This window comes from Pelecanus crispus, chromosome 2 (assembly GCF_030463565.1).
Source record: "Pelecanus crispus isolate bPelCri1 chromosome 2, bPelCri1.pri, whole genome shotgun sequence".
NCBI lineage: Eukaryota > Metazoa > Chordata > Aves > Pelecaniformes > Pelecanidae > Pelecanus > Pelecanus crispus.
Window position 1 is genome coordinate 40466014 of NC_134644.1, and position 26783 is coordinate 40492796.

At 42.5% G+C, this 26783-nt stretch overlaps 1 protein-coding gene across 1 annotated transcript; it reads left to right on the forward strand.

Annotated features, from left to right (window-relative positions):
• Positions 1 to 520: 520 nt before the first annotated feature.
• GALNT15 (polypeptide N-acetylgalactosaminyltransferase 15) lies at positions 521 to 26640 on the forward strand. Its single transcript, XM_075706071.1, has 11 exons — positions 521 to 546; positions 1482 to 2027; positions 8183 to 8349; positions 9059 to 9263; positions 17641 to 17808; positions 18414 to 18531; positions 19314 to 19508; positions 23230 to 23361; positions 24462 to 24563; positions 25398 to 25538; positions 26494 to 26640. Exons 1-11 carry the CDS (start codon positions 521 to 523, stop codon positions 26638 to 26640), a joined length of 1947 nt encoding a protein of 648 aa, XP_075562186.1.
• Positions 26641 to 26783: the final 143 nt, after the last annotated feature.

Genomic DNA, 26783 nt, shown 5'->3' on the forward strand with positions numbered 1-26783 from the left:
GGTTCCCTTTAGAGTATACTGCATTCATGTCTTCAGGCTTTTCTGTTACCTATAATGTCTAGAAATGTACTTTTAAACAAAAGGTGAACGTGAAATTTCTCCAGTAATCACATGCCTCCTGGAGCTGGAGCTTTCTGCTCATCAAGTATTACAAGATATGCAAAAAACCACATCCCGTGCCCCCAGCATCAAAAGGGTTGGTAACACCTGAGTGACATCCATACCTGATCTCTGCCAGAGCAAGAGGCATGTGACGCTGAAGCATGTGGACTGTCTCACCGCTTTTCCCATTGGACAAGCATCCATCTCGCAGCAAAGAATGCCACAGTCCATGCCCACTAGCACCCATGCCAGCAATATTAGCAAACAGACCTCAGAGACTGAGCTCCCCTTTTAATCACAGAAGTTGTCATTTTCTTTCAGTGTCAGTAGTTGTTGTTCCAGCCCAGGATTTCTGCATGTTATCCCTGGGCTATTGAAAACTTTAAGTGCTGCTTCCCCTGCAATACCAAATTTATGGATGAGGAGACAACTTCAGCCTGCCAGGTGATAATTTGGCATCCTTATGTCAGTGTTAAAATCCCTACAGCTGTAAATATTTATTGAAAATGAAATATATACGCCAGCTAGCACATTAACACATGAATAAATCTAACCTTAAATAAATCATGTGCACTCCATCTTTTATTCAGTTTATAAAATTCTTGCTGCTTACTGTGAGCATTTCTTAGCTTAATACGGCTATTCAGGAGTAGAGCGATTCGTGGCGTGCCTTGATTTCTTTTGTAATACAATGTTTTGCTTCTTACATTTCACCTCTTACAGCTTTTGCAAAGTTTTGATTTGATAGGACAAGAACAGCGAGGGCATTAGGACCAAGAGAAAGACGCACACATTGCTCTGTATTATGTCTGGCAAAGTGCTTCCTGACTGAGTGCCGTAGTTAAGTGTGAAACAAAGTCAGGGACCGACTAGTTCTCATCTGTTGATCACAGTTAACTTGAAGCCTCTGAACGGGGGAGAGCTGTCAGATCTGCTTTCAGAGATAAGGCGCTTCAATCCAGGCAGCAACTGGAAACTTTGAAGAAGCAGGAACTACTCTGGAAGGAAACTATAAGAGCCGGAATTTCTTTTTACTTAGAATTTAAAAAGGAAAAAATCAGAACTGTAGCTACTCTTTTCATCAGCTAAACAAGTGCTTTCCTAACTAAGCTGGGACTCTGCATAATAGAGGATCTACTTTATCTCACTGGATCCATGCTACCTTTTGCTACAGTAAGTGCAGTATTAATAGGAATGTTATATTTTGTGTGTCAATAGAGAGGAAAGCATGAAACGGCACCAGTGAAATGTGAGGGGAGCAAAAAAATCCTCTTGGCAGATAGCGAAAACCAGGGCTTTGCTGCAACCCGAGGACTGGAGTCTGAGAAAGATCCAAGTGATATTTAACATGACCATCTGTATCGTTTTGTCACCAACAGTATGTTCTTGAGGAAGAAGTGCAGATATGGATCACGTAAGCTGCAGTTTTTCTTGTTGTTGCTGATGCTGGGCTTTCTGCTACTGATGGTTACGACGCTGAATCCACCACCCAGCAACCAGAGCAAGGAAGGGACCTTCCAGCCTGTGGAGTTCAGCCCCCGGGAAGGCTATCAGATGGGCTTTGCGGAGACCCAAGAGATGCTGGAGACCCAGGAGGAGAGCCAGCAGTACTACCCTTTGGATGGGCTATCACCTTTCATCTCCCTGCGGGAGGATGAGTTGATCGTGGCCGTTGTGTCGCCCACCGGCAAAAGGAACCACAGCAAGGCCAGGAAGGGCTATCGCATGGTGAAGCAGCAGAGCAGGCGGCCGGAGGCGAGGGCAGAGGGGGACCCGGAGTCCCAGCTCCTGGCCCTTCCTCTGCAGGCTGGGGAAGGGGCTGCTGCGGGGGAGCAGCCGCTCGGCCTGGAGACCCATGGCTTTAACGAAGCGCTCAGCGAGCGGATCTCTCTGCGCAGGGAGCTGCCTGAGGTACGACACCCGTTGTAAGTAAAACAGCCTATTTCATCTCTGGGAGAAAACTTGTCTCTTTCCCCGTCGCCGTCCCCCCGTGAACCTCTCCCCCCGTGAACCTCTCCTCCTGTCAGCCCCGCGCCTTTCCTGCCAAACTCTCCCCTCCGGCTCGGGATAACATTTTTCCCCACGCGGTGCGAGGAACACACCCCCGTTCCTCAGAGCCCGGTACGCTCCCGGCCTCCCTCCGCCGGCCCCGGCCCCGCCGCCCCGCACAGGCGCCCCGCGGCCGCCCAGCCACGGCCACACGGGCCCTGGGCCGCAGCCCCCGCGCCCCCCGGCAGCGCGGCAGGTGCTGCCGGGGCCAGCAGCGGCTGCACGGAACACCGACGCTGTCCCAAGCCCTCAGGAGCTGACAGGCGGCAAAGGTGGACGGGGCGGGGCGGGGAGGGGAGGGGCGGGGCGGGGGGGTGCTGTCAGCTACGGCTTCCCGGGGGCGCCGGTTCAGAAAGGTGGAAGGACGACCGAGCGCCCCGCCACCCCGCTGACGGCTGATGTATGCTCTTATCCGCGCCTCCCGCGTCCCCCCGCCCGCCTCCCCGCAGCGACAGGGCGGCCGGCCTACGGCCACCGCCACCGCGCCCGGCCCGGCCCGCCCCGGCCCCACGGCAACGCGGCGCCCGCGGGCGGCAGCGCCCCCTGCCGGCGCCCGCGGGCGGGGCTCTCCCGCCCGCCGCAGCAGGTGCCGGGCGGCGGCAGGGGAGCGCTCCCGGTGCCCCGGCCCCCGCCATCCGCGGCCCCGTTTTTCTGCCTGTCTGCTGGGGCTGGGAAGGGAATCCCCGCGGCGAACGGGGTTGTGGGGGTTGCCGAGCTGGGCAGCCGCCTTTCCCGCTCGGCCAGGCCGAGGCCCCGGCCCACCCGCCGGCTGCGGCTGCCCCGCCCTGTGGCGAGGGGTCGAGCGGCTTCGTGAGGGGGGGTCTGGGCAGAGGGGAGCGAGCGGCCGCCCCTCCGCTTCCCGCCGCTGCGGCTCCCTCTGAGGCCCCAGCGATCGCCTCATGGTGGGCCTCGGCCGGGGCTGTGGGGTTGCCGGGCTTACGGGGTGATAAAGGAGTCAGGAGTGGGGGCTTGCAGCTTTTTTTGGTAGAACAAGTGCCCCGGCAAACGTTGAAAGGAGACTCCTGGGAGGAAGGAAGGTGAAGATCAGTCTGTCTGATCAGATCTGCCGCCACCACCGTAGCTAGCAGCAGCCAGGCTGTAAGGCCACATGGCACACGTGTTGCATTTGAAGCCCAATGTTATGTTTGAAGCCCCACGTGTTGCATTTGAAGCCCCACGTGTTGCATTTGAAGCCCAATGTTATGTTTGAAGCCCCATGTGTTGCATTTGAAGCCCAATGTTATGTTTGAAGCCCCACGTGTTGCATTTGAAGCCCCACGTGTTGCATTTGAAGCCCAATGTTATGTTTGAAGCCCCACGTGTTGCATTTGAAGCCCGATGTTATGTTTGAAGCCCCACGTGTCGCATTTGAAGCCCCACGTGTTGCATGTGAAGCCCAATATTATGTTTGAAGCCCCACGTGTTGCATTTGAAGCCCAATGTTATGTTTGAAGCCCCACGTGTTGCATGTGAAGCCCGATGTTATGTTTGAAGCCCCACGTGTCGCATTTGAAGCCCCACGTGTTGCATTTGAAGCCCAATATTATGTTTGAAGCCCCACGTGTCGTATTTGAAGCCCCACGTGTTGCATTTGAAGCCCAATGTTATGTTTGAAGCCCCACGTGTTGCATTTGAAGCCCAATGTTATGTTTGAAGCCCCACGTGTTGCATTTGAAGCCTGGAGACTTGAGATCCAGTTAGTCCAACAGGCCAGGAGGGGCAGTTCCTTACACTTCTTAAAAAGGGGCAGAGGTGTACCTACGCTTGCCTGCCCAGGGGAGAGGCAAAGGGATGTGGGTGGGTATCTTATTTTCTTGCCTCCTGTAACAAAAGCTGTTGTAGCTTTCCCCCAGGCCATGGTGGAAAGATGCGCCGGTAAACATTTTAAGTAAGACACAGAATATATATAATAATTTTTCTAGCTGTCATTTTCACGTGTTTAAAGACAGCTGGTGGCTCTAATTTAAGGGGACAATCTTAAGGAAAGAGACATGAAACGGAGTCTTTTCACTTGCTGACTAGGTTCGGTGTTAATTTGGGTAATTCCATTGAATAATGAAATGCTAATACTATTTCAGTTCTTTTTCACTATGCTTCACTGGCAGGTCTTTGAACTATGTAGTGTTCAAAGGAGGAATGATGACCCTGTTTTACTGCCTGTGATGTCAGCCAAAAAACAGTTTTACTTTGGCAGCTGAAGGGCCATCCAGCAAGAGACAGGTTTAGTTAATACTAATCTCGGTAAGATTTAAGCCATGGTCTCAGAGGTCTTGGATGGGTTTTCCTGTCTGACTATTTACAGCCTAAAGAGCTATCAACACCACAGCTTATGGAGCCCAGATTGAAACCACAGATCTGAACATCTGGGGCTTCGCAGTTGTTCAGATCTAAATCCAGATCATAAACCTGCAGCAGAAGTCTACCTCTAAGCCAGTCCTGTCCTTTATGGCACAACACACAAACCACAACGATATTTTTTAGACTTAATTTACTCTGGGGGCCTAGCTCACAACTATTATCAGTCCAGTTTTATACCAGTGTAAAATGAGAGGGAACCAGTAATGAATCAGGTTGTCTATTCCTCTATTCTGTTTGAATGGCGTTGTTCCTAACAATGTCTGTTATTATTTAGTTAGAAAGAACCCAAGCAGTTAGAGACATTTTAGTGAGTTAGCTCCATGGACTCAGTCTCTCTCATTTCGCTTGAGATTAGATGGCAAATTCTTGATACCAGAAGCTATGCCTACCAATTGTGAAGCAATTCCAGATACTGTAAAATAAGGCTGGCTAAACTTCACACTTACATACCTCAGTTTTACTCTCAAACAAGAGTGCAAGATGTAAGGTAAATGCCATAAGATATACTTAGCTGCTCTTCCTTAGAAATTCACATAAAGAGGTCTGTTGGGCTTTGCATTGGAGCAAGGAGCAGCATAACTACAGTTTCTTTTTATGTGAGGAGTACAGAGCTCTGCTGGAAGTAAACCAGAGCCTGTGGGCTGTGCTGTGCCTTGACAGCCTTGATCCAACTTCCTTACCTGGAAAGCAATACTTTAGACCTCTCTCACCAGAGCCCAGCTTCTAACATAACCCACATCTCTTTGCATGCCTTTCCAGGTGAATGTTTTTGCTAATTTTCAGAAAGTAGATGCATAGAACTATATCCTCCAGCACTCCTACTGATCCCACAGTAAAGCATACCCCGATGGATGAATCAGGTACCTTGTTTTGCCCCATTTACTCTGAGTACCAGTTTTGAAACAGCCGGGGTCTCTGGGTGAAAAGGCCTAGTAGCTTGTCCAGTTGTACTCTAAAGTTGTTCTTCCACATCAAGACTCATCCTCTGAGGTACCTTTGACCCTCAGAGGGCTTTTTGCTGCCATCAGTTGGTCCCGCTGCCGTTGACACCCTCCTGGGACTGTGGACCCGAATCAAGCCTGCCATTGTGACTTTTATGATGGGGTTCTGCCTGAAAAAAGGTCTGTTTTCCTCTCTTGGGCTTGATTGTTAGCATATCCAGGCAAACAGAAACTCACAAGCTGTCTAAAAAGGTTTTAAGTTTCATTACAAAAGCATAGCTTCCACTTCAGTGCTGTTGGGAGCTGAATCTCAACGAGACATTTTCCTGAAAGTGGGTGGGAGTCTCCATCGGCAGTGCCTTTGTCGTGTCAGAATTGCTCTCATGTTCATTGCTGCTTATGGCAATTCCTTATTTTTCACAAATTGGATTAAATCACTACATCTCACATCAGTCACAGCCCTGACTTTTTGAAATGCCGATTTATGATGGACACTCTACAGAACTGCTCCAAATTACAGGGAAGGTATTTCTGTATATCAGTACCCTTTTCACATTTTTCTGAAGATTAGGTATCTATATTGCAAGTCTTTGCCAATCTCCATGGCAACTAAACACTCGCCACCTAGGTTATGTATTCAAATACAGTTATTTTCAATTCTTTTCCAATTAAGATTCCACAACAGGCTTATTTTCGTGCTATAACCACAGTACTACCAACAAAGCATTATAGTATTATGGTGCAAAACATAGGTGCAGTACTGAACGTTCCTGGTTGGAAGCTGCCTGGTAGTAAAAGGACTGCATTAGATCTTCAGTTTTCTTAATCACCTCTAGATTCTTCTGCCTGAAAACACAAATACTGCCCAGTCATGAGAGTATCCTTTGCTCCATCCTGCTGAAAATGGAAACAATTATCCCATATGAAATTGTGAAATCACAGCATTGTTGATTACAATTAGTAAACCAAAGACAACATAGATTCATTACAATGTAAAAATCACCAAGAAAATTTGCCTCTCTATACAAAAAGATATTAATGTGTAATATTATAAACTATAATAAATTATAATTGTGCTAATTTTAAATTTATATTCCCAGAAGTGTATCTATAGTATTCATTTATTTGTATTTGTTATTAAATTGTTCAGGCTATGGATTCTTTTAAATGATAAGCAGCTTTGTGTCTGGATAGTGTCTAGCATCATGGGGCCTCAGTCCATGAATAGAAGTACTAAGTAAAATGGTAATAAACATAGCAATATTAAAATGATATCCCTTACACGAGCTTCTGCTGAGTAGCTAATTGTTTAACAACCACTGTAAAATCTGTATGATGATTTGCTTGGCAATACAGAAATGCTGAAATAACAATGGGCCACATTCAGCCAATTCTGTAATTCCTTGAAGAAGTTCTTGCTGAATCTAGGAAACTGAATGACTGCTCCTCAGGAAGTGAAAAGATTTTAAAATGTGTTTTCTAGTGTAAGCAAAGCAGATATAGAGGCACAGTCTTTGCATCTCTACAATGGGCATTTGAAGGCCTTTTCTGGAAAATGTGCATCCTCATGCCAGTATAGTGTGTCCTGTCTCTCTGAACCAAGACTGGTACATCAGAAAACACTTTCTGTTGTGAATGCAATTTGTAGATCCTTTACTTGGATTTATGAAACAGCCATTGTTTGATGAGGGTTTATAGTTTTCATATGCAGTTTCTGTGAGGATGAATAGGAAGTGTTTTTAATTCTTAAACGTTTGTCAAAGCAACATCTAATTCACAGTAATTTTGATGGAAGTTTTTTCAATGTCATAGGTGAAATCTTGGCCCCATGGAAAACTGAGGAGCCGTGAGTCCCACCTGGCGCTATGGAGCATCTCTAGAAATGCCACAGTGACCCATACAGCCAGGTGTCTGTCTTGCTGTAGATTGTGTCAGTACCTGGAGTTGTAAAGTAAATAGCAGCTGGGAGCCTCATTCATCAGTGATTCGTTTTCATCAAAAAAAAGCAACCTGTACAAACTTTATAGGGAAAATACATTTACTTTCTTAAATGTATCTATGTTTGTTTTCATTGCCCATGTAAGGATCCATTTCTTTCCTGTACAGGACTGAGATGTTGGTTTCATTCACTGGTCAGGCAGGCCACAGGTATACTAATCTGTTGTGTGGATGAGTTATTTTACTTGTTAGTCTTCGTTACCCTTAATTGGTTTAGTGGTGGACTTGGTAATGTTAGGTTAATGGTTGGACTGGATGATCTTAAAGGTCTTTTCCAACCTAAACGATTCAATGATTCTATGATTCTATGATTTCAGTTTACTCTTTTCTGTGTTACTTGAGAAAAAGTGGAAATTGGTGGAGGCTGACTGACCTGCTTTATCCCCTTCTCTGCTTTGCTCTGTCTAATCGTCTTCAGTTTCTCTTTCTTTGCCTTCTGGGCCATTTCTGTTGAGCTGTGTATTTTTGGGCAGCCAGAGCAGAAGACAGTATTCCAGAATACAGCAAACATTCCTATTTTTGCGTTTTAATTTTTATAATGTCATTCCCATATTTTCACTTTGTATTCCAGTCTTGGACACCTTAATACTTCCTATGCTCCATTAGAAGTGAGCCAATATCTTAAACTGCTTTCCATCCCTGAAGGTTTAGGTGTAGCTTACAAATTTGCTCTGACAGACAAGTAGGCAGTTGTACCAGTGTTTCTAGTGTCTCCCTTATTTGATCCCATGCAGGTGCCTACAGCAAGAATATGACTCCAGTCTGCCTACTGCTAGTGTCATCATCTGTTTCCATGACGAAGCCTGGTCTACTCTGCTGAGAACCGTGCACAGCATTATGGACACAGCCCCGAAGGCCTCTCTCAAGGATATCATCCTAGTCGACGATCTCAGCCAGCAAGGTAGTCCCCATTTCTCTGTATGTGAGCTCTTTCTTCCAAAGCTTTGGGGAAGAAACTGTCCTCCTCCAAGAGTGTGTGAGCAGAGTAGAAGGCAAAGAGGACCCTCAGGAAGAGAACTAAGCAGAGTCCTGAGCCGGCTGCCAGGTTTCACTCTTCCATCCCTAGAATTCAGCTTAGACTTTCAACTTTGAAATACATTTCTTTTTTCCCCATCATTTCCAATCACTCTGAACTTTCTCACTTTAAAATAAGATCACAGTATGCAAATCTTAGCCTTCCCACTGGACCAGATCTGCTGTAATAATTTCCAGACTTGGACTTTGGCTGAAGCACGGAGTGGAAAACTCCATATTGCTAAAGTAATCCAAAGCACTTGGGAAAGCCAAACACCTGTAGTATCTTACTCTGATCTGTGCCCTTTGTGAGATGATGAGAGCATCCACCTTTTGCTGAAAACAGTAGAGGAGGCTATTAAGTTTCCCACAGGAATAGCTTCACACCTAGTAAATCTCAGTTTCTGTTAGTCTCTACTTCTCTTTGACATTATGCTGCTGTGGGAATATTTGGAACATGGCCCACTTGGCCGTGTAGAACAAATGCCCCCAAAACATTTTACCAGCAAGAAGTAGCATCTCCTACTACCTGTTGCTTTTCTGTGACAACTTGAATCAAAGCTAAATAATTTCAGTGACCATTGTGTTTCTGACAGGGCCCCTGAAGTCAGCTCTGAGTGAATACATCTCTAAGCTGGATGGTGTGAAACTCATCCGGAGCAACAAGAGGCTTGGAGTCATCCGAGGTCGGATGCTAGGAGCTGCACGGGCAACCGGGGACGTTCTTGTCTTCATGGATTCACACTGCGAGTGTCAGAAGGGCTGGCTGGAACCCCTCCTAGCCAGGCTGTCCAACAACCGGTAAATATCCCCGTGACCTCTGAGCTCCCTGCATATGCTAATTCTGCTGAAAGAGATGTACTTGGACAGATTTGGGTATTTTTTTAATCCTCTCTTTGTTACCTTCTTCCTTCTGGTCACATTGCTTTTATTTTCTACCCTATCACCACATGCATCACTGATATGTGGGAAGCAACCCTCATTTCGCACACAGTATCACTGAACTGTCAGAGTTTGTATACAGTTAGAGCTACAAGAAGGCTTCCTGGTGGTCTGAATTAAAAAGGTTGCAGTCTCAAGCTGTTTGGAAGTTGGCAAACATCCACCAGAGAAACTACTAAAAGACTCCATTATTTTCACTTTTTAGCTGTCTCAGTCACGAAGCCAAGGATAAAATGCTTTGTCCTCCTGAGCCAGTTTGGCTACATACCGGTGTCACCTGTACTGTCTCTGTTCCACAGAAAAAATGGACTGTCTGGGCAGCCTAGACAGTTCTAGCTAATCACAGGTACTTTCACTGACACCATACTGGCAGAGAAAGATACAGATTCATATTTTCCGAGTCTTTCATGTTTGGGTTGGTGCTTGGGCCTGCTCTCTAATGTACAGCTGAGCTCATCTATGCAATCCCCAAGTCCTTCAATGAGATTAAATCACTGAAAATATTTCAAGAATTATATGGCAGTAAATCCTTTATTAAAGGGACTTTTCTGGAAGAAAGAATTGTACATGTCTATCATTACCCATAAGCCACTTGGGAAAAAATGAATAATTACTTGAGGGGGTAAAAGAAAAAATACATCTTTAAAACTCTTACCAGACTGTTAAATAGTCATACTGAAGACCTTCAAAGGCTGTTCCCAGGCACTGGAAGAAGCTGCTTGTTTGGCTAATTATGTTTGCTTATAAGAGAATTAATTAGAGTTTTTAGAAATGATTACATCATTCAGATGCAAACATTAAAAATAGTGCAAGCAAGAGTAATGCTGCCCTAGGATGTCAGGACTATTCTTTTCTAAAAGATCCTGCTTAGAAAAGCAGATTTTTTTTTGTCTGCTGACTTATTAGATGGTTTATTATGAATATACTTCATGATTCTCTGCCTTGAGCTATAGTCTGTTGTTGATGTTCATGCAAACCTCCTGTCCATATCAATTGGCCAGTCCTTATTCAAGGTTGTATTGCTGAAATTGAGAGTTAAAAAAGTCTCAGAGGAGAGCTATAGTGAAGGGGGAATTACAATGGCAAGAGAGAAGTTAGGACCCCACCATAACTGTAGTGATTCACTGTCAAAAATTATCCCTGCTAAGGGAATGCAAAGCTACCAAGCCTACTATAGCTCTGAGATTTATGTAGCACTGTCATTGGGGGGTGAGAAAGGGATTCTTTTCCCATGTAGGGCTCATGCGCTCATTCATTCCTCCAGGAGAGCAGAATTTAACCCGGAGTTAGCTAATGGCTAATTGGATCCATGGAGGAAAGGTAGGAGGATGTTTGGATGATAGTATGGTCTAAACCATCCCTTTCTGTATGCTCTGTCAGTCACTGTGTCTGACCCTGGAAGCTTTGTCACTGCTAGTGTGGAGAACCTGTGCCATTCTCCAGTGCACAGGGAAGACATGCGCTAAGGCATCTGGCAATCACTATCCCTTGCTGTCCTTCTTTCCCCAGCTGAAGAATGGTGATAATAACACTGACCTGATAAGGAAGTTAATTCATGATTTTTCCCAAATTGCTTGTAATGCTTGCATGGAGATCACTATGGAAATGTAAAGCATTAGCATAGTCAACTTGGCTTCATTTAGCAGTTGAGGACCTGTTAAATTGAATCATGTGCACTCCCTGAGACTACCCAAATGAGGAAAGTACAATGAAAAAAAGCTTACAGTGACTGGTGAGATATCCATCATTCCTCTTCTTAATGCACTAATCAAGCTGCAACTCATGCACTTTTGCTGGAGAGACAGGATGGGAAAACACTTAATCACCTAGAGTGAGTGAGTGAGTTGTTTGCTGGCAGGGAAAAATGCAGCCTTTCCAAAGCTCAAACCTTTGCAGGAGCTTAGTGGAAGCGGAGGGAAATTTTAATTTTGAAAATTGTGATTAAGCCTAATTTTCTAGACTCCTGCTCAGATCTACTACTATTATTGTGACCTTAGAGTGATGCCGAGAGATCCTTGCCCAAACTGAGACCTTGCTGTGAGTTGAACATAACTCACAAAAAGGGAGATACCCCCAGTTCTGAGTAGCCATGGTAATGAGAGACAGGATAAACACGAGAAAAATTAACCCAGTTTTACAGGTATGGAAATATTTGACATTTATTTGACTTGCTCTGGGTGATGACATTTCCTCTCCCTATGTGATGGTTTTATTCACTAACCAAATCAAAATTATTTTCCCAAAAAGTCTTGAGTCTTTCTAAAATCATTACACATGCATTTATGGGCACCTTGACTGGGACTAGTTCTGTGAACCATACCTAACAAATTGACTGGGAAGCTGTGCATCAGCTTCATGTATCACCTAGAGAATGGTTCAGCGCTCTGTAAAGCATCCCTTGACATTTTGATTATTCAAGGATGAATACCATAGGCACCTGGACAACATTAGAAAACCAGATGAGATGCCCCACAGATCATTTCCTTTGACAACTGTTTGTGTTCCAGGATAATTCCAGGTGAGTAGCATGGTGCATAGTAATGCAGCTGTGCAATTATTACAGTTGTCTTTTGAGGGCTTTGCCTTTTCCAGGAGACTGCAGGAGACAGCTGCTATTTTGTATTCGGTCCAAAGGCAGTGAAAGGCAGAGGGGGCATATAGTGAGCTGTGCCATGAAACCTTGAAAAGGTTGTTCCTTTAATGTAAAAACAGTGACCATCATGCTGAAGCAGAATGATTTTTTAAAAAAAGATCCAAAGTGTGGTTCCTGAGAATACTGCATAAAAGCAAAATGAGCCTTGATGAGGAATTCCACTTCTCAAAAAGGCACAGGCACATAACTGTGGCAGAGGGGTGGCTTGCAAAGGGGCAGCTTGCCCTTAGGACCTTTCCCCTGCTCCTCGTTGAAAGGGCTGTTTCCCTCTGTGCTGGTGTACTGCCTATACCACAGCTCAAATATTACATTAGGAAACAGAAGCTTGTGATATTAAACCACGACAGAAGCCTATCTAATTTCTAATTCAAAGTGCCTCTACTTAGCACCATAATTCTAGGTCACTAATCTTTAATGAAAATGCTGTTTAACAGAATAAGAAATGAACGTAGCAGTGGAGAGGTATCTCATCCACTGTTTGCTCCCATTCAGGAGTGAACGGGAGCCTCTGCTTGTAGATACAGGAATAGAAACAGAGTTCTGCTGTCCAGAAAATTTCTGTGTGGTTCTAGTTTTGTGGTAATACACTAGAAAGAAGGGAAATATTAGAAAGAAGGGAAATATTTGGCACTGAAGTTGAACAGCTCCTTCATCTCTTTTCATCTGATTCTCCACTTCTCGGTGGCCCATACCCCACCTAGCTTTTCGAGGTACCAAATACGTAAGCCATCTGTTTTCTACCTTCTCACAGGCTCAGGGAAGCATGACATTATCCTTCCAGACTCCACACAACCCCAGCATCTGAGCATGCATTTCCATGCTGCTCTCCTTGTTTTGAAAACCTTCCATATACTTCACGTATAACAGCCGGCTTCCTGGGACTTCTCTTTTTGCCTGATCCTTTTATATCCTCCATTTGTCAATAATGCTCATTTCAGATTCAGTAAATTAATATTCTGCATTTACATGGTATGTGAAGATATGCCATCTGTTTACAATTTTTCACAGTTGATCAGGATCAGTAGGTGACCTATTTTAAAGAAGTTGAGGTAAAGAAACTGAAGACAAGAATCTAAAGCCAAAAGCAAATATTACTGCCAAAAGTAGGAGCAATGAGGATTTAGGCATGATTCATGGCACAGTGCCCTAACTGTCCAGTATGAAAAGGTATTGGTTGCTCCTACAGATTTTGGTACCCCACATACAAATTTGAGTATTTTAAGAAAAAAGACAGGTTAAAATTTTTTTTTTTAAATAAAGCATTCTCTTAGCACTCTACCTAGCAGAGATTTGACGTATACGTTTAGTGCTTAGCATATGAGTAGTCCATCAATTCAAGGAGACTGTTCATATGCCCTGATAGTCTGCAGCTGATCTGTAAGGCAGTATTTAAGTAATCCTTTATGCCATAGCTTTACCATTCCTGATCACTGCATATCTTTATGTTTTTATTAGCCCTGTCTAATTTCAAATGCTTTGCATTAGTATTTCCCTGAAGACTTTAGCCTGCCAGCAAGGTGCTTTCAGTGAAAATGCAGCGTGCTGTGGAAGCAGCTTGGGTTCTGACTTACTGAAGTTTTGACTATGTGCAGAGCCAGAGAACTTGGACTGCCTGGATTTCCTAGCCACCTAATTTTTGTAGAGAATGATCCACTCTGAGGCTGGTTGAGGAAAATACATAATTTTCATTTTTTATTTTTTTTGTTCCTCCTTATTTAAGGGGGGATTTAAACAGATTAAAATCTGTTTCCTTCCCAGCAAAAGAAATCAATAAAAAGCACTTTCAAAAAACAGTGTATCTAAAACTTCAAAACAGATGTGTTAATTAAATCTTCCTCTCCTCATGTTACTTATTCTAAAAATAGAAAAGAACATAATGTCCATGGTGACTGTAAAGGGTCATGGGAAGACATTTCATTTGCAATTGTATTTGGTTGAGAAATCCCAAATGAGGAAATTGTTCTTGTTTGGGTTGCTCTTTTTCATGGAATCGTGACCTTTTGTAGTTCATGTGCGTTCCAAGCATTTGAGATATTCACAAATTAGTCAAACGGTTCAAAGCCTTGCTGCTAGTTGTATTTGAATTTCCTGTTTTTTTCCTTTCCTTGGATTCCACAGAGTAAAATTAGCAGTAGTTTGCCAGTGTGTGTTTCATTTCAAAGTGCCGAGAAGCCTCTGACTGTCTGCCAGTTATCCAGTTAAAAACAAAAAGAATAGCTAAGAACATCTTCCAACTTTCAGTTACCTTCTGCTGCAAATTTGCATTTAGAACCACACAAACATCAAACCATCACTGAATATGCAGAAAACAGATCTTTTATAAAAAAAGCATTAATACCAAAAGATGGGTAAAGCACTGCTTGGTTAAGATTAAAATTGGACATTGACCAGTTTTCACACAAGATAAAAGTTACTGGATTCCTCTATTTGAGATCAGAAAGACACTCCCAATACTTAAAGTTTTAAGAAGGTGTGTTTCTGTTGGTTTTGGCAGAGCTACACCGGTTTATGCTAGGTGAAGATCTAGTGTTACACTTACAAATGTACTCTTGAAAACTGTTAATCTCGGCATTCTGAAAGAGCTACTAGAGTAATAGCTCTAAAACACAGTTACCAGTTTGTACTGTATAATTTTGTGGGAAAGGAGATTAGATTTTATTTTGTTCTGGTTTAGTGTTGAATTTAGCCAGGGTAGAATGTGACCTATCTAGTGAGTTATTTTCAGCTGTCTTAAACACTGTAATTTTCGATGTTGTAATTTGCAGATAGTTTGGATAATTGCTTGGTCTCCGAACCATCAGAATCCATTACATCACTGCAGGTATTTTTCTTGAATGGCATTGAAGAATCAATGCCCAATAACAAGCAAAGCAAAAGCATACATTAAAAATAAGGGATTATTTCGACAAGAACTACTACTCTGCTTCTTACTCTTATGAGCAATTGCATTGATGCTAGAAGCATCGTTGGAGTTTGGAATTTTATAATAGCAACAAATTTAAGGTGGATCCAAAAAGAAAGACGTTTTAAATGGCTGAAATGATATGAAAATGTAGGACAGTCTGAAACGTCTGGATCATCTGATCCAGAATATGTCTGGGTGTAACGGAGTACCCACATTGTCTCTGTCTGAATTATCTTGGATATGCACATATGGTCTATTCTTCATGGTCAAGGTTTTTTGAATGGTTTAGTCTACATTGCCTCCTCTGGCTTCCACTCAAATATGCCCTCCTGATATTTCCCTCTGAACTCTGAAATTGTAAAATAAACTACCCTTGGGTCATTAGTTCCTCAGTCCTGTCTGGATGAGAATGGATAAACAAGTAGCAATAGATAGCCTGCATTTCAGCAAGTAGCAACAAACTGAGGTGGGAAGTATACAACTCCACCTACACTCCTAACCAGACAGTTATCAGAGATACTCATACACTGGAGAAGGCAGCAGGCTGTAGAAATTACAATTACAGTGACCTTTCATTTTTTGAAGTTTAGTCATATAAAATCCATTTAACTTGTTTGATGGATTTTTGTCAGCATATCAAAGGAAAAACACCTGCTTATATGAGTCCATCAAGACACTACCTTTTAGTAACTTCTAGAAGCAGTTAGTTTCGTTTTCATGCTGTTAGTGAGTAAAGGTTAAATACAGCTTTCAGTAGAAAGGCTCCTGCTGGCTTGAGTTTGAGGTGGTTTCTCCTGTCCTGGATACAAAACTATATCATAGGGTTATCATCAGGAGAATCAGGGGAGGATATCAGCTTTATTATTTTTAGTGTAATTTCTTTCAATTTCTTCTTGAGTCCTGTGGAGAATGACAGCAAAACACTGCCTTAATGTATATGCCTACAAATGTTGCAAGTGACCATAAAATTTTCTTGTCTGTTTATAAACCCAATGCTTATTTCTAAGAGTGCCTATTATTACATATTACAAAGGCTGGTTTTACACCTGAATGGAGATATATAATCACTTCTCTATTTTAAATCTTTCTGCCTTTAGCTTATCATAGGGCAGTCTACTTTTATTAGGAAACAAAGGAATAACTGAGTCATTTTAATGCAATCCTCTGCATAGTTCATCCTCATACAATTCACTGACAATCAGTAGTCTCTGTTTCTCTGTGAGCTTCTAAAATTTTCTACAGGAAATGGCAGCTGTGATAAAACAAAGTTTGGAGTTTCCCCCCACCCTGATACTGAAAAAACAGTACTCTAGTGATTGTAAAGGCAGAGAAGATAGGTCAAAATTACATTAACATCACCCAGAGCTACCATCTTCCTCAGCTGGTTCTGGTCTCTGCCATGGAAAAGTACAAAGGGCTCACTGCATTGGAGACTTCTAAGATGTCCTTTCTTCATTGGTAGTATTATGTTTTAAGTGTATTTCTCCCAAGATCTCTGATCTCTGACCAACACACAAGTCTTTAAAAGAGGAGATAAAACCTACTTTTTTGCCCCAAAACTGACCATTTCATTTCTTTCTCTCAGTTTTAGCAGGAAGTTATTTTCTAGGGAAAGAGCTACTCGAGAATAATTTCCTATATGGATACTCTTCCTCTAGAACAAGAGTAATTTTTTCCAGTGTACTTTAATCCCTAGCAAATGTTACTGATTTTTCTCCAGAGGAACTTCTGTCTATAGGCAAGCCCTTACACTGAGACCAGAGGCTATGCTTTTTGCATAACGGGGAAGGAATGGATAATGTTGTTCTTCAACACTGTTTTTCCTGCAGTCCCTAACACCATTGCATCTATACTCTGAAAATTTCCAGATGTGATACGTCATTGACCTGGAAACAAGGAACACTGATAGCTCTCCTGAACTACCAGTTAATTCCAAGATGATGTACAAGCACACTGTGAAATACCGTGACATGTTTGCCATGGGGAAATGTCTAATACCTCTTCTCAGACTAACCCAAATTTAACTAAAGCTAGAAATGAATTGGAGGATTGCTGCTTACGGTGCAATGGCTCTGTTCTGGCTCTTAAAATTATATTCCACACTGTGACAGTGCATTTGCAAGAGCATTTTAAGCTTGTGATAAAATACAAACAGAAACTGGTTTATGAACTCGGTGACAAATGTTTTTGCAAAACAACTGGCAGAACAGAATAAGGATAAGTGCACTCTTCACTGGCCTGAAGTGGCAAACTCATGAAGTGTGTAGAACATCTACAGGAAAATTAAAGGATGGTAAAGTGTGTGAGGCCAAGATCATCTTTTGCTGTACCCTTTGCATCCATGCAGAGCCTATAACATCAGAGGTTGGGGCCTCTGTGTTAAATAGCTTTATAGGAATTCTGATGGTTAACTCATAGAAAAATCCTCAATAGCTTTAAATGACAATGCAAAGGTATGGGTTATCAATAAATTTTTAAACATTAGATTCCTCACTGCAGGCTCAGTATTTCCATGCACTGAGCACCTGAGTTTCTATCAGCAGGGAAAAAAAGGCACTCAACATCTAGAGGAGTGCTTGTGCTTGACAGTGTCAAAGAGGACAACCACTGTTTGCTAACAGAGTAATGAACTTAATTTGTGCTTTGGCTTTGAAAATAAATGATATTGTCTTTTTCAGAAATAGTGTCATCTCCCCTGTCATAGATGTCATAGACTGGAAGACTTTTCAGTACTATCACTCTGTGGGCCTGCATCGAGGTGTTTTTGATTGGAAACTAGATTTTCATTGGGAACCAGTGCCAGAGCGTGAGGAGAAGGTACGACAGTCTCCCATCAGCCCTATCAGGTAACAGTCCATCAGCCAATATGCCTCCGCTCAGCTCAGCAGCAAAACTGTACAATTTGGGTCATCTTCCAGCTACCAGAAGAGAGACGTGGTTACTTGCATATGCTCGGTTAACGTTTTTTGAAGGGATAGGTTTTTGGTTTACACTGAGTTTCTTTGGCCTTTAGTAATCATTCTAACTAGATTGCAGTCATACTTTCAACATGACAAATATTTGTCCACACATTGACACAACTAATATACAACCTGACCAGACAGGGCGTGAAGTTTGTAGGGAAAGCAAAAGATGGATCATACAGAGTTAAAAGAGGTGTCTTAATCATGGTCTGTTTGTCTGTTGTTTTGGTATACATGTATGTCACATTTCCCACTGTTCTGAGCCTTATTTGATAATACAGCTCTTGGCTCCCTTCCCCAAGCAAATCCTAGAATTATGTTCCAGATGTTCTTTCTTTTGGTTAGATAATCAATTCATTCAAGCTTATATGGAGTAGTATTCAATCATTTTGTAATGCTATCTCTATGGAAAAGGTGGGATTTTCACCCTTCACATAATTCCCTATCCAAAACCTAAGGTGTTCACTTCTAAACTGTTTTCTACACAGGAGTCCTGTGGTAGCTGGTGCAGTGGTGGCCATGGATCGACATTACTTCCAAAACACTGGAGCTTATGATTCTGACATGACTGTGTGGGGAGCAGAAAATCTGGAGCTATCTATAAGGGTAAGAACCTTAATTAAAACATCAAGCTGTGGTAACTATTGGACTTTTAAGGAACCTGAATGAAAAGGCAAGAAGCAATTTATAAAAGCAGTTAAGTGCAGAATGTCTTGGGGTATGAAGAATATCACTTTTCTCACAGAAATCTATCCCCACACTCTGTGATCTGTCAGGACTATACAAGAACATGCAGCTGCCATGAGTTAGGAGCGTTATGTCAGGAAAAGGAAGTTTCACAGGCTATCACTATCTGCCTGAGGACAGAGTCACTGGTTTCAGCATCTTCTGAAAGCTGCCTCTTCTTTTTTGGCATGTAACATGCACCAAAGGGACAGTAGCTTTATTTCTTTGCCAAACTGTAGTTTTAATACCAAATTGTTTATATTAAATTGTTTGCATTGATTTTTGCTGAACACAAAGAGTAACTGATATTAAAAAGCAATGAAAATTGCAGGCACAAAGGGTATAGAGTCTTTAGTGTGCCAGACAAAAGAAGGTGTGCCCCCAGGTCTCTTCACTACACTGCACTGTTTGTGCACAGAAAAACATAAAAGCATATAAATAGCCATACTGGGTCAAATCAAAAGTCTGTCTTGCCCAGTATCTTCTCTGTGTGTCTGTGGGGAACAGTGTATGAAGAAGCACATAATAATGCTCTTGGTGTCTCCAACAACGTGCAGATTAGGATTTCCTGAGGCAGAGTCTATAGTAAAGGAGCTTCTCCTTTTCCTATAAAGGTAATCTAAAGAATGTAATCTCTTTTTGTGCTTTCACCTGTGTTTCAGACCTGGCTCTGTGGTGGCTCTGTAGAAATTATTCCATGCTCCCGAGTTGGGCATGTCTATCGAAATCACTTTCCCCGTGCTTTCTCCTATGAAGAGGCCATTGTGAGGAACAAAATCCGAATAGCAGAGACCTGGCTGGGCTCTTTTAAAGAGAACTTCTACAAGCACGACACAGTGGCTTTCTTAATCAGCAAGGTAAAGACATCTATAGTGGTTTGTTTCTGAGGGAAGGAGTGTGTGTTGAGGTAGGTGAAGGGGGTGGAATAGGGGTGGGGCTGTCTGTGTGCAGTCAAACATTCAACATGCATGGTGCTGGCGATAGTCTTTTTATGAAACCTTCCAGTGGAAGAGCTGTCAGATCAGGAAGGAAAGAGAGAAACTTGTGCCTAGGAGTTGTTTGCCAAAGTTATCAAATCTCTTAGAGTATGACTCCGTCTCCAAATGACTCCTTCTTCAGCTTGCCCAACGGGCTGTGATTTATTTTTCCACCGATAGTACGTGGAGGGTTGCAGTGCGTCTGAAGTGGAAGCTAGTAGCACTGTGTGCTCAAAGGGCCGTCCTAGAGGATTCATTCTTCGTTACTGAAGGTCTTCCTCATGTGACTCATGAGGATATTCAGCAATATTCACAGGCACGTGGCAAACTGTAGTGTCTCTCCTACTGGAAGGGAGCATATCTGAGTGGCCTAGTGACAAAAAAGGTGATTTTTTTCCTGAGCTGACTGACATCCAGGAGCAACTGCCTGTAACTGAGAAAGTCAGATCTCAACATACCCACTATTTACAAGTTACTTTTTCATTAGAAGCATCACACAGACAGCAGTCCCACCTCCAGAGATTTGGATTCCCAGCGGCCTGTACGCTGAGACAGGCTTGCAGCCAGGTGTGTGGCGTAGCCCTGGCATGCAGCCACACTTGAACCGTCTACAGACTACACACCATCCAGCAACTACAGAATAGCCACACTTGTTTTTAAGCCACTATATAATCCATTGCAGATCAGGATCAGTCAAGGGACTGTATATCCCAGGGATTACAAATGAGTGGATGTTTGTTTTTTGGGAGTCATGCATGTCATTTTTAAGTTAATAATGTTAAGTTGTTTGTAATGTGAAGTTCTTAATGTTGCTGCAGTTCTCAGGAATTCTTTGGCTCCAGTACCTTTTCTTGTAACGATATCCTCTCCTACAAGGCAGCAGACAAACTTGTAAGCAGTTGTGAATGAAAACATGTCATTCATCTTCTTGTTCATTTAAAAACGCCATGCTTTTAAGAAGAAAAAGATTCACTGAAAACAGCTAGGCAGAGCATGGGTAGGTGCTGTGCAAAGTTTCCCATTGAGTTTTGCTCTTGCATTTCAGTCCTGTGTGCCTCAGTCATTGCAGTGCTGGCCATTGTCTAAGAAAGCCAGACCCAGCGGGAGCTGCAATGTAGTGGGGAGAGCAAAAAGGCTGTGCGTTGGCGTGGCCTCTCTCCTGTCACCTAGTCTGACCTCCTTACACCCTACCAGTGGATCTGCCTCTCCAGTCAGCCTGCTGTCCTAATCCTAGAGACTGAGACTATCGCGTTTCTTTTTTTATTCTATTTTCACATTTTTTAAAAAGCTTCTCCATTCTTGTCTGTGTTGTAGGTTTGAACTCCACTGGCCAGAAGGTCGTCAATTGACTCACAAGGGTTACAGCCATGTAATTGAAAGGAGGACAGTAGGCCAAGTCTTTTAAGATGGGCAGTTAGGTCCTTAAATCATTTAATAATTTCCTGAAGGCCTTTCTTGTCAACTTAGAAGCGATTTTCTATACTAAAAGCTACAGCCGCCAATGATACAGTTTACTAGCTGTAAGCACCATGACCTTTTGCCTGAGAGTTTATTCTAGCCAGAATACTTTTAGTACTTCGAAGTGTGATGCTCCTTCAAATGATCAATTTTACGATCTCTGTGCTCAGCATACCATAACATAAAAGGCCCTTTTCTCTGTTCCTTTCTTTCACAGCCAATATTTTCAGTATGTCAGTGCAGCAGGATGTTATTGAAAAGACACAAGCAAGCAATGACATTATTGCTGCTCAGCTGCAGATGGGCCCTGCGGGGATTTATGGCACTGAGAGGGCGAGCGGAGCCACCTATTGGCCACTACAAAAATCCCCGTGAGACTTGACCGCCGACGTGGCCCACTGCAGAAAATAACTAGTTGACCCCCCCTTTAGGTTGCTTTATAATTCTTCCCATTTTATGGTCTGAATAGCATCCTGCACAAGATGCCCGTGGTGTGAGCGTTAATGCAGGTGAATAAGGCTCTTCCCAGCTCTCTACAGTTTCAGCCACCGTCTCTTTTTCTCCTTTTCTTGTGTGGTTTGTTTATTGAATTTACAAGCACAGTTTCCTTTCAGATTGGTTTACAGGGATAATGACTTTCTTTACATTATTTACACCATTTATTCAGCATCAAATGCAGACTGTAACTAGTGCAACAAAATGAGATTTACTGCCATCGCCTTCTTCAGCCAAAGCAGATTCTCATGAGAAACATCTCTTTTTAAGGGAAGCATTTTACTTCTCTATTTCCCTTTTCCAGGAAAACCTCTTGGGGACAGGTTTGTGTAGTGCTGAATTGCTGAACTTTGTTGTTATGCTTATTGAATCTTAAGACTGATACTAAACTATGAGGTTCTCTTAACATATGGCAACTGTTGAGCTTTGCCCATGAAGCTTACAGGGGCTGGCAAACGGTGCCACATGGCATGATTGATCCCTGCCTTTAGAAACTGATACCTCTCCCTTGATCTCCAAGGCCCTTCATTTGTCAGTGTTTTCCAGGCATGTCACAAAGTCCTTTTTTCTTTCTTATGGATGCAGAGAAATAGCTGGTTTGAGGAAAAGTTATTTACGGGCAATTCTTTGCTTATGTTACCAATTTTAATTTCTGATGTAGGAATCCAGACCAGTTTCCTAGAATCCAAAACTGCATTTTTAAAAAGTAGAAATGTGAAGGGGGAGATCTACTGCTGGCTAGAAAGAGGAGAGAGAGACTCTTAAGGGTGGTGAGATATTTTTAGTATTTGGGCACTGAGAGATTTAGAAAAGTGTTTTGTGTAGTTTTGAAACTGAATGATCGGACGCTTACCTGCTTAGAGGTTTTCAAAACCCTGTTAGCCATCTTCAGTGCTAAATACCCTCAAATATTCAGTCAGTCAGTCCTTTGCAGTGCAGATGTCTGTAGCTGCACCAAGGGTTGAAGGCACTTGTGTTTTTTCAGAACAGAGTTGCTACCAGGAAGGGTGAGAGTTGACATTGTGTGTATATAATCCAAGAAAACACATAAATCATAGGAAAGCTTTTATGCCTTTGTAGCTGCAAAATACATTCACTTACTAGATTTAGTAACTGTCAGATAATAATGTGATAGACTATATTTTGGGCTGAATTCTGTCATCACTTACATCCTCTGATCATGGAAGACTAACAATAACCAGATAATTTGGGCTGTTAAAGGCCAGGAAATTGAATTTTAATCAGTGGGGAAATTCTGTACTGAATGACAATCCAATACAATCCCACTGATTTCATGCAAGTATCAAACTTGGCCCTGACTTTTTTAATTAAAAAGATGACAAAGACTGACTTATCTTGCAGTATAATCATCATTTTTAGAGTAAATACTTATTTTCACAGTGTATGCTACTTCTGAAACATTTACTTCTGTCACAATGCCAGACTAAATGGTGTTTTAGCACAAAGTTGGAGGAAGGCTATAGCTTGTCCTCCTCCTTTGTGTACTCATGAGAGATATATATCAATATCTATAACATGCGGGATAGAAGAGGTGGTAGAAGTAATTCCTATGTAGTCATTTTCACTTCTAGCATCTCTAACACAAACACACTAGTAACCTTGTTGCCCCTATGCTTTATTCATAAAGGCAGAGAAGCCAGACTGCAGTGAGCGCCTTCAGCTACAGAAGAGACTGGGCTGTAGAAATTTCCAATGGTTTGTATCAAATGTGTACCCTGAACTCTCCCAACCTGAAGACACACAAAGATTCTCTGGCAAGGTAAGAGAAAACGCACTACAAAAAATGATTAGTGTTTTTGCATTGTTCAAAGACCCTGGTAACGCTTCCATGTACTAAGTACTCAGTGAGCATACAGTAAGAGGCTGTTCCTGCTTTGAAACATTTATTGTCCAAACAGACAATGCAACAAGCATGGAAGGAGAAAGAAAAGGACAAAGGAGACAAACAACTAGCCCAAATTCTCACATAAACGTTGAAACCCAGCCAGGAGCTGAACCAGATTGTCTGACTTGGTTCAGTGTCACAGCTCAGAGGATCCTAACCTTAGGTTCTTTAGGTGCCATTAGCAAAGGAAAAGAAGTGTGTTGCCTCATGCAGATGGCAACCGCAATAGCAGCTGAGATATCTCTATGCTGACCCATGTGCATGAAGACAAAAAAGCATTTCTTCAGCCCTGCACTTCCCCCAAGGGCAGAGGTGGTAACAATAGCAGTTCCTTGGCTGACGGTGTACAGGAGGCAATATTTTTGATGTTTGTTTTTTTTTAAACACATAAGTTGATAATTATCATTCATTAAAATATGAATTTATTTTAGACAGCCTTACTAGAAGGGATTTTCCCCCAACAAGGCAACAAGGTCCACTAATTAAGTAACACTCTGCTATCTGTAGCCAGATTTTACTGTGTCCTCTTACTATTTTGTCTGTTCTTTATTATCAAAGTTTGCTTGAGAAGAGTGTAAGAACTGAGTGTGGATCACAGGAATTGTCACATGGTTTTTTCTTCTGTAATATCTTGGTTTTTTTCTGACTACAGGGCCCAGTTGAAGTGCAATTTTCTATTGGCATAAAAATTTTGACAGATTTCTTTTAACTATCATAATAGTTAAAACCAGAAGTGGGTATCTCTAACTTAAACAAAACTCACTGGGTAACACTGATCTTTGGTGAGACTCTGCCTTGTGTATCAGATCGGTTTGCAAGACCAATATGCAAGACCTAATCTGAAAGAAAAGAATATTGCCTGAATTATGAGCAAAAACATATATCATAAGGGGATACAATCACAAAAAAGTTAGATGAAGGATTTTTTTTTATATCTGACTGTGTTTTATTTCAGTATAAACCTTTACTTACAGCTTTACAATACTGGTGTTGGCTTCTGTGCAGATTACAGACCTGGAAGAGCCATTGCAGAAGGCTCTATTGAACTCTCCCCTTGCAGTAACAGTCTCACCCAGGTACTGTGTGCTTCAAGTATATAGGCACTGTATCAGATCTAGGGAACCATCCAGAAGACAGTCACTCCAACATGTAAATGGCTGGGTTGACAGTAGTGGAAATACTGATGTGTTAAAAATTAGGCATGTGCTAAGGCAATGATGCCCACTCTTCTGCAGCTGAGTGTCACTTGAAAAATGGCAATGTTACATGTGTCACTGAGGCCAGATCCCCACACTTAGCTCCAGCAGACATCATTACGTGCCTGTTTGTTAGTGTATTTGGTCATGTCTGGAGAACAGAAGGCCCAGGAGTAAAAAATACATAACAATTCTAGAATAATGAGGATGGGTTTCCCCATAAGTGCCTAAAACAAAGACAGGAGTGAAATTCATGTAGACTCCCAAGCTGGCATTAGACTGGCAAGTTCATGCATTAAGAGAAGCCAAACCCATACAGACCGACTCCAGATATTTACTGCAAGTCCCAAGCAAGTTTTGCTGCTCACACTGAGCTCAGGGTGAGCTGCAGGCACGTTTCTAACTGCAATGTGTGTGGATACTGTCAGAAATACCCTTCTGTTCAAATATTTATTAAACTAGAAAATTTTATTATAGGATGGGTTTACTTTATACATAATTACAGTCCACAAAGCCTTTCTTTAGGTAAATAGTTATGCCAGAATTAGCTAGTGGGGGGAATTGCTTTGCAGGGTCAAGGCTGGTGGGTCTTCATCACTCATGTTTTGTTTGCGTCTTAACAAACATGTACAGGAAATTATTTTTGGAATTAGCATTTAAAAATGAATTGGGATGTCCTTCCATCGTGGTTCAAACAAACCCTCCCTTTTCCAGCACTTTGAATATAACAGCATGAAGGAAATCCGGCTTGGTTCTGCTCCGCTGTTTTGCTTTGATGTCAGACACGGGAAGGTTATCCCTCAAAACTGTACAAAGGAGACAGACAACAGCCACCAGCACTGGGATGTCCAGGAGGTCAGTAGTGACTCTGCCATGAGGGGAAAGCAGCTGACGGTGGCTGTGGGATCACTGGGTGATTGACAGGATTCGTGCGTGGGGAAGGGATGAGGTACCTGAAGGGCAAGTTTCACTTCTGTACCATTTTCACCCAGGAAATTTAGAATGCCTCTTGCCCATTTACACTGTCTATATGAAAAAAATTTGGTTTAAAAATACCAATGCCTAAATTCATATGTCCTTGTTTTAACTGTTTGTCTTACTGGCCTTATAGGAATAGAATCAGAATCAGTGGTTGTGAAAATAAGAGCATGGCAAATCTTTGCCCGCTTCTTTTGGATAGAGGAGAGGTCTGGGAATCCTGAACCCTCCCAAATGAGAGCCCTTTGGGAGTAGGGGAAACATTACAATTCCTCTTGCATTGTAAGAGAAAAGCAAACTTCCTATTAGAAGAATTTGGTATCATTTAGTGGACTTCACCCATCAGAGCAGAAACTCCGCTACAAGACTGAAAAATGTCATGCTATGGGACAGCCTGGGAAAATAGCAGTTACTGTAGTTGTAGGGATGCTGCAGTCCTCTGGTACAGTTCCTACTGTAATTTGTTTTGATTCCTAAGGGGAGCACTGGTCCTTTTGAAATTTTGTGGCCTGTAGTACTGTAGTTAATGCTGATGACAACCTGTACCCATAGGAAAGAAACAGTGGTGGAAAAGAGATTTATTGAATTCTGCACCTACCACTCCTTCAGTGGTAGGTGTCAGCTTCAAAAGGAATTATGAATACTCACCATGCCCTGGGCTCAAAGCTGAACCTAGTCATTATGTTCAGAGCAATATTTAAAAAACTTTGAAAAAACAGTCATTACTGGTGACCTATTGTATGTAAAAAGTTTCAGAAACATAGCCTAGCTTTTACTGGAAAACCCTTATTTTTAATTTGTTCTTTCTTTCCCTTCTTCTCTCATCTTGTAGAATGGAATGATTGTCCATGTCCTTTCTGGCAAATGCATAGAGGCAGCAAAGAGTGAAGATGAGAAGGACTTGGTTTTGTGTGTATGTAACAAGAATGCAAATCAGGTGTGGCAATTTGAACGTTCTCATGGACTACATCAGAGATGACTGACAGATCTCTGTGGAGGTCAAGCCTCCAAAATTTAACATTACTTCTGTTTGGGATTTAAGATACATTTCCTGCATGGACAAGAAAGATGTTTGTGTTTGCTGTAGCATGCAGGGAAGTTAGGAAGGTCTCTCCTTTGAAA

Coding starts and splice junctions, on each gene's coding strand:
- GALNT15 (XM_075706071.1), top strand. CDS start 521: ATGAGGAGACAACTTCAGCCTGCCAG. Junction 17,809..18,413: donor TCTCCCATCAGCCCTATCAG/GTAACAGTCCAT, acceptor TTTTCTACACAG/GAGTCCTGTGGTAGCTGGTG. Junction 19,509..23,229: donor TGGCTTTCTTAATCAGCAAG/GTAAAGACATCT, acceptor TTATTCATAAAG/GCAGAGAAGCCAGACTGCAG.